At 45.6% G+C, this 8,455-nt stretch overlaps 1 protein-coding gene across 1 annotated transcript in view; it reads right to left on the reverse strand.

Moving 5' to 3' along the window:
- Window positions 1–374: 374 nt before the first annotated feature.
- FRMPD2 (FERM and PDZ domain containing 2) overlaps window positions 375–8,455 on the reverse strand; it is an 18,108-nt gene continuing 10,027 nt past the window's right edge. Inside the window, exons 5-6 of the mRNA XM_032399064.1 lie at window positions 5,420–5,763; window positions 375–423 (exon numbers count right to left, since the gene is read on the reverse strand). Of these exons, the coding sequence (XP_032254955.1) occupies window positions 375–423; window positions 5,420–5,763 (393 nt within the window). The remainder of the gene's footprint in view (window positions 424–5,419; window positions 5,764–8,455) is intronic.

An 8,455-nucleotide genomic window follows, 5' to 3' on the forward strand; every position in this document is an offset into this window, starting at 1 on the left:
ATCAAGAGGATTTAGGATTGTGATTTCTACAGAGGGGTTAGAGGGAAAGGGCCAAAGCAGGAGGCTAGAAGCAACTCAAGCAGGTGACCTTCAAAGCACTTTGTGGAAGTATCAAGTCTTTTTCGGAGTGCTGAGAAAGAGCCTATTTGTAAAGGCAGCCAGCTGGAGTGAATTTAGTCCCCGTGTGACACAGGAGGCAGAAGAGTGGTGAGTGAGGTGCACTGTCTGGTGGTGAAGATGCAGAGACAACAGTGGAAGAACACGCTTTCCGGGGGCTGCCCAAAGGTCGCCCCACAGGCTTTCTGATTAGAAAAAGCAGCGCAGACAGATGGTAGAGCACTTTGTACAGTGCTTCAAGCATGCAGAGAACGGGCTCAGAAAATATCTGTCGAAAGTCCGGTTAGAGAAGATGAGGAGGAAAATCTAAAAGAAATGCATGCAGATTTAGCTTTTCATCAAACGCACAAATCCCCATTTATCAGCCCCCTTCCCCACACCCAAAGCAACAGCTTGGCTTTATGACCTGCCACCTGCCCTCCCCTCTCGTCCCTTTCCCGAAATGCCCCTTTTAAACTCAGCTCTGGTGCCTCCCAAGAGCTCCAAGCCCCAGGCGCCCAGAGGGTCGGTCCTCCTCCCCAGGGGAACTGGAGTGTCTGTCCCCACCTGAGTCTCACGGTCAAAAAGATGTTATTTCTGCTCATGAGACCTACAGGGCATACGTAAGTGTGTGTTTCATGTAAACAGATGCGCACTCACGTGCATAAAAAAGGAGACTGTGTGCCACCAGGACTGAAGAGGAACACTCACTTTAAGAAAGCAATATTTTAAAATCGCCAAGCACTTTGAGGGAAAATCGGTTTAAAACCTTAAAGCACTTGACCAAATAGTGTAGAAAATGCATCTTCTTATAAACATGGAAGGGAATACTGTGGAAGTTTTGTCAAAGAACAGGAAATCCAGCCTCTTGCCCAGGCCCACCTTGTGCCCCACCCCACCCCACCCCTGCCCCCAGCAGCAGCCCGCTTACCGCGCCCCCCTCCCCCAATGGGTAGAGGAGAAGCACATGCCCTGGGCCACCGCAGTGCCTGACTGTTCACACCTGACCTCTTGCCACCATCCTCCTCCAACCTCTCTAACAAGCTCCCTGCATGAGGCGAGGTGTCAGAGAGTCTGAGGGGGCTTGGTGGCCCCAAGGGTGAGCTTGCGGTGTGTCTAAGACATCAAGGAGGGAAGTCCAGTGGACTGTCAAGCTCGCATGACAATCCTGAGCTGAAGATCAGTGTTTAGGAGTTACTGGAGTGGTGTGCCTGGCCATGTGTGGTTGGGGAGGGGGCTGGGGCGCATCTGGGGCTTGGGAGCCTGTAAGTGTGCAGAGAGAAGCCAGCTGAAGCAGCCAGGCCCCAGTCCTGCCCTAGCTCTGCTCTTAGACTTCCGCCATTCCTGGCCAGGCACCTGCCTCACTCACTTCCCCCAGGCACGCTCCAGTCACACAGGGGTTCCCTGTGCCCTCCTCTCTGATCAACAGCCCACTTGTCGGGCAGCCTCCGGCCTCGGCCAGCCACGCGGATGTCACAGCGGGCATGGCAGCCGCTGTTGGGTTAGACCTGTAGCCTCCTACTCCCACTTTGCTATTCCAGGAACAGCGCCCGCCCCAGAAGGTATACAGTAACTTTAGGTTCGTCTCAAGGACTCTGGCTTCATTTTGTATTCTTTATGACCATGAAGACTTACAACATCACTTTCACTAAATGATAATTGGTGACACTACCTGCATTTTAATTACCTGAATTTAACTATATGTGCTAGGCAAGAAAGAGAGAGAAATAAGCTTATACCATCGTGCTATAACCAGCCTTCCACTCCATGAGCATAAGCCCGGGAATAAACACACGTGGAGGCCTTGAATCCGCCATCCCCATTCATTCCTATGAGTCCAGCACGTAAAGATAAGCATTTGGCAGACAGCAAGGCCCTTCCCCCGAGGCTCAACCAAAGAAAAAGCTATCTGCTCCCACACCAGGGGAGCAAAGAACATCACGCCTTCCAGAGTGATGTTCAAGGGTAATGTGACTTGATGGGATTTTCGCTTTAGGCCCTAACTTTAGAAACGAACCTTGCCTAAGATGCGACACCAGCCAAGTGCTAAGCCCCCAATCTGGCAGGCACGCAATTCCAACCCTCCTCTATGAAAATGTACAGTACTGCTTTCTGAGCCTGCTTTATAAGCATCTCCTGAGACACGGCGGAGTCTCCAGATGTGCCGTTGTAAAAGAGAAAAACAAGGAAGGAAAAGTAAAATCTCATCTTCTCCATGAACACTCTGGGTTTGCTGGGGTGCTAGCAGCTACCTGGCTTTAGGAAGTAGCCACCTGGCAGCTGGTAAATTCTGGCAATCTGTTGGGCATTTTAGTTGAAGGGACCTGTTCTTTAGTGGGCAAGAAAGCGAAAGAAAGTGACTTGTGTTAAGTTCCCATGGTGCACCAAGCGCCATGCGAGGACTCAGCAGGTGTGCTTTCTTTTGACCTGCACAGTGTCCTGCTCTTTGTTGACAGAGAAGCCTCGAGCTCAGAGGAGTCAACACTCCAGGCACACTTAGTACATGGTAAAGCTGAAACCAAGGTTATATGCTCAAGAAGTCCGTGCTCTTTTAGCTCCAAACTGCAAAAAGAGAGCTTGACTCACAGATGCCAGAAACAAAGAGGTAGTTGCCTGGGACAGCCACCCCACAGCGGAGGGGCAGCTACTTCTAGGAGGAGTCTGCAAAGAGCCACAATCCCACCAGGAGCTGGGGGAAAGTATCAGGAACTGCTGGGCATGTGCCATGCTTTTCTTCCTATAGGGGACAGTCACTATGTAGGCAGCAGAACAAGCAAGTTGTCTTGTTAGAGGAGAAGCTAATATGGTTTGAGTCCTTCCTTCAGAGAGAAAGAAAGGTTCCTGAGTGGGGGGAAGAAAACATAGCAAAAATGAAGCCAGGAAATGTGAGGAGGCAGAGCGCTGTCATTACCAGGACCACCACAGGGAGGCCAAGCGCAAGGGGGAGGTGTTGGCCATGGAGGGAGCCAGGACAGAGAAATAGTAAAGCTGCCCACCTATGGCTCCATGGGCCACACTGGCCTGGGTAACAAGCATGGGGCAGCAACCATGACCAACTGAATATCAGAAGCTCCACTGGAATGTTCTGGAGAGCCCTCAGGATTCTTGTGTAACTGTAGGAGAGGCAACCCCCTCCAAAAATGGCATATTTGGGACATCGGGTATACCCTCTCAAGTAGGAACACTAAGCCAAATTTAATTTGATTCAGAAAAATAAAATAATGTGATGTTCCTTGCAAAAATAACGACAAAAAGATAGGAGGATATAGGCGTTAAAACAGATTTCACCTTAATATAAGGAAACACTTTCTGATCAACAACCACATGGTGATAAAATGGGCCACTTTAAGAGGTAGCAAGTTTTGCATCCCTGGAGGTATTCAGTCAAAAGCAGGCCCTGTACTCTGGGGATGTTATAGAACAGATTTCAGCATGGGGTATGAGATTGAATTAGATCATTTTTATATTGAACGACCTTGAGATTCTGTGACTCCATGAATGAAACAGCAACTAAACTAATAACTAGTAAAAAAAAAAAAAAAAAGAACTATTGTTAATAACTGATAACTATATTAGATTAAAGGCACATGGCAAGTCAAACTCCAGGCTTGGAGCTAAACCCAGAGTCCCTTTATAATCCGATAATCCAACCCTCAGGATTTCTGTCCATCATCCTGAACTATCTGGCAGTAAAACCTTTAAAAATCCAAAAACCTTTGAAAATCTATAAGGAAGTACAGTTCCTTTTGTATTTCCTATAAGATCACACTAATAGTTGTCCTCGTATTAACCTCTGGAGGTTCTTTCCTTTATCACGTGACCAAGTATATCAATTACTGCCTAGAATGCAATTGTAAGAAACTATAAATACACTTTTATTTATTCATTTTCAGACAATGAAAATGAATACCACTGATGAATGTGCTTACCCATTCTGTTCTACTTTGCACACTAGTTAGTTTTTGTTTGGCTGGAATGGTATTCTTATAAAGATTGTATCGGAATGCTTTCATATATTTATTTATTTATTTATTTTGAGAGAGAGAAAGCAGGGGGAGGGGCAGAGGTAGAGGGAGAGAGGATCTCAAGCAGACTCTCCGCTGAACACAGAGCCAGACGTGGGGCTTGATCTCACGACCCTGAAATCATGACCTGAGCCAAAATCAATAGTCAGATGCTTAACCAACTGAGCCCCCCAGGCGCCCCCTGAATGCTTTTAGGGAATGTACGCCTGGCTCCTGTTAGTCACAGATCTCACCTTGCCTAATTGCATTACACGGCTGCTTCATACTTCACGTCACCTACCAGGCCCTATAGATCTGCCCTGCTCAGCCTTCTAGGATGAGCAACAAAGAAGAGTCATTTCACAGCAGTGAGTTTATCCGGTGTCACACACAAACCGTCGTTCCTCATTATTTGCCTGCTTTGTCCCCGTGCATCGAGCTAGCACACGTCTCCAAGCAGTACCTCACACTTTCTCAGTATTTACACCCTGTTCTCTGTTCCTGACAGGTTCCCATGCACCCTGAGTCTATGTGATAAGTACTGTCAAACTGAATCAAAGAGAATGTTTCCCATCAGAACAGGTTGGAAGACTGGAAATACTTGTGGGGAATGAGAGCAAAATGAAGGCTAAGTTAAAAATGACTATTAAAATGAACGTTTCAGTCTGGTGTTTAAAGACATAGATTTTTTTTTTTAAGCTGGTGTCGATTGTCAAGTATTATATTAGCAATAAAAATGGTGATACATACAAGGGAACTTCTTTCTTACCACAAGACTTTAAAAGGCGCCCAGGGGGGCGGGGAGGCACCTGGGTGGCTAGGTCGATTAAGCTTCCAACTCTTGATTTTGGCTCAGGTCATGATCTCAAGGTCGTGGGATTGAGCCCCGTGTGGGGCTCTGTGCTCAGCGGGAGTCTGCTTGAGGATTCTCTCTCTCCCTCTCCCTCTGCCCCTCCCTCCCCTGCTCTCTCTCTCTCTGTCAAATAAAGAAATCTTAAAAAAAAAACAAAAGGCCATGCAGGATGTAGCATAAAGGTTCGTATGCTGGGAGAAACACCTGAGGCCTGCCATCTGTAGGCGCCAAGGGTACAGGAGGGCCACCGGGTGGGGTCAGCTTTCCCAAAAGCTCAAGAACTGTGGTTGCAGCAGCTCCAGACCTTATGCTTCTGTTTCTTCTGCCACACACACCCCCACACCCCTGTCTAATGCCTAGAATAGTGCCGGACCCAGTAAGCACCTGAACACAGTTATGAACTGCTTGACTGTAATTTCTAGCAATGAAATGCATACCAAGTATCTGCAAATGTGGTGATTCTTACCTTTCAAGTCTCCTGATATCACAAACTGAATAGCAGTTTTGCCTCATATCCTCTTCCAAAGAGCTGGCCAATGCTGATGCATCCATTCCTTGTTGAAGTCTGCATAAATGAGGGTGGGAATCCTGAGGATGCATCAAGGAAGTGGCCCAGGGTCTCTCTAGGTCTTGGTCCCATGGTGCCTCCTTGGTGGCTTTTTGGAAAGATTCTGGCCTAAGACCCAGGCTTTCTCCTGGGTCTGGGGAGGCACTGTCCCTCCGGCTGTCCTCTTGGTCCAGACTGGGGCTCTGCTCTGAGTCTGTGCAAGTTGCCCTGGTGAACTCTTTGTCTGATGAGAGCACGGCTGTCTATTAAAAGAAATGCTAAGGGTTATTAGATCCATGGTGCACACTAAGCAAAATCTAAAATGTGCTTCTTTAAAAAAAAATCATTTTTTTCATGTGATTGTGGGGCAAAGCAGTTAAGAGATGGGCTCTTGGGTCAGTCTCCCTTTGTCAGGACCCCAGCTCCCACTGGGCCCTAGGTGACACAAGTAACCATCTCTGAACCCCTTAGCTTGGGGCATCAGAAAAATAATGTAAGCATTATTTTTTTTAATATTTTTAAATCTTAAAAAAATCAAACTCAACAGCCAAAAAACAAATAATCCAGTCAAGAAATGGGCTGAAGACAAGAACAGACACTTTTCCAAAAAAAGACATCCAGATGGCTAACAGACACGTGAAAAGACGCTCAACATCACTCATCATCAGGGAACTACAAATCAAAACCACAAGGAGATACCACCTCACACCTGTCAGGATGGCTAAAACTAACAACACAAGAAACAACAGGTGTTGGCAAGGATGTGGAGGAAGGGAAACCCTTTTGCACTGTTGGTGGAAATGCAATCTGGTGCAGCCACTGTGGAGAAGAGTATGGAAATTCCTCAAAATGTTAAAAATAGAGCTACCCTACAACCCAGCAATTGCACTACTAGGTATTTACCCAGAGGATACAAAAATACAGATTCAAAGGGATACATGCACCCCGATGTTTACAGCAGCATTATCAACAATAGTCAAATTATGTAGAGAGCTCAAATGTCCATCAACTGATGAATGGATAAAGATGTGGTATATATAAACAATGGAATATTATTCAGCCATCAGAAAGAATGGACTCTTGCCATTTGCAATGCCATGGACGGAGCTAGAGTATATTATGCTGAGTGAAATAAGTCATTGGGAGAAAGACAAATACCATGTGATTTCACTCATATGTGGAATTTAAGGAAGAAAACAGATGAACATATGGGAAGGGGGTAAAGAAAAAAAGAAAAGAGGGAAACAAGTCATAAGAGATTTTTAATGACAGAGAACAAACGGAGGATTAATGGAGGGAGGTGGGTGGGGGATGGGCTAGATAGGTGATGGGTATTAAGGAGGGCACTTGCTGTGATGAGCACTGGGTGTTGTATGTAAGTGATGAATCACTGAATTCTACTCCTGAAACCAATATTGCACTGTATGTTAACTACCAAAAATTTAAATTAAAAAAATAATAAATAAATAAATAAAATTTTAAAAAGAAACTTAAAAAATATGGAAACAAAAGTAACAATGACGCTTTGTCTCACTTTCCAGTAAGAAATGAGTTTTGTAAACTCTCGTCTTCATCTGTCCTCATCCATGATGGCTCATTCTCACAGCCCCACTCCCCTTCCCATCCTGATTCCCTGCCCTGGGTCTCCTCCTCACTTATCCAAATATTACTTGATTCACCACAACTGCTTATATCCCTGTTGGGCCTTTTAGGTTCTAATTTTGATGACACACTGGGGCACACTAACACCGTGGGAACAAACTTTCTGTAGGAAAAAAAAAAATCTATGCTTTGTTTACAGCACAACCTTCTGGGTTATCTGATTCTATGTATTCTTTGTTTTGAGCTATTTCATAAATCTCTATAAACAAATATGTTGTTCTTTGAAATCTCTTTTGAACCAATTTTAACATCTGCCCAGTTCCCTCATTGAATGGGTTAGATAAAATCTTTAACATATATTCATTTTTACATCTATGTGAGAGTCATGAGTTTACTTTTTCCTGAAAATTATCTTTTAGCACTTCCACCCCATGACCTACATGCCTGACCTTGTAGGAACACATGGACTTGAGAGCTAGACAGGGCTGGCCACCCATCCCTGTCCTCACCAAAGCAGAAAAGAAATTGCTACTCGTCCACTCGCCACGGTGGGCTCCTTACCTTGCTGATTGCCCATTCCTCAAAATGAGGGGGGATATGCTTCCAAATATGCATTTTTTTTTTTTAAGAGAGAGTGAGCAGGTGGAGGGGCAGAGGGAGAAGGAGAAACAGACTCACTGCTGAGCAAGGACCCTGACATGGGGCTCGATCCCAGGACTCTGGGATTATGACCCGAGCCGAAGGCAGACACTCAGCTGACTGAGCCACCCAGGCGTCCCCGCAAATATGCACTTTTACTTAACTATAAATCATAAACTCTTATGACTTGGCTGATATACAATGCAAATTATAAAGGACATACCAAAAATTAAAATTTGAAGTGGATGAGATAAAAAATAAATAGTAAGAGCAGTTATATTTTCTTATACTACCCCTAGGGAGACCTCCAAAATCTCATGTTCAACCATTCCCCTCCCCCCACCTCATCACCCCCAGTGCTCACTCTACAGCGATCCTTCACCCTCTTCAAGGCTTCCGGTCAATGGTGACTTGTCACCACCCCGTCCCCCACCCCCACCCTCTTCCTCTGCTAAGAGTCCATGTTTCTGCCCCATAAACACGCACTTAAAAATAAAAAAGACTCCGAGCTCCCATTCTGCATTATGTGCCTCCATTTGCCTCCATTCTGTGTGACACTCAGGGGCCGTATGTGAACTCCAACCCCCAGGGACGCCCTATGTGGACTCCGTAGCTGCTTCTAGACACTCATGCCACGTGTACGAGTGCAGGTATCTAACAGGCATTCAAGACTTCCAGATAATCTTTCTTTTTTTTTTTTTTTTTTTTTTTTTT

The sequence above is a fragment of the Phoca vitulina genome, unplaced genomic scaffold (assembly GCF_004348235.1).
Source record: "Phoca vitulina isolate PV1807 unplaced genomic scaffold, GSC_HSeal_1.0 scaffold127, whole genome shotgun sequence".
In the NCBI taxonomy this organism is placed as follows: domain Eukaryota; kingdom Metazoa; phylum Chordata; class Mammalia; order Carnivora; family Phocidae; genus Phoca; species Phoca vitulina.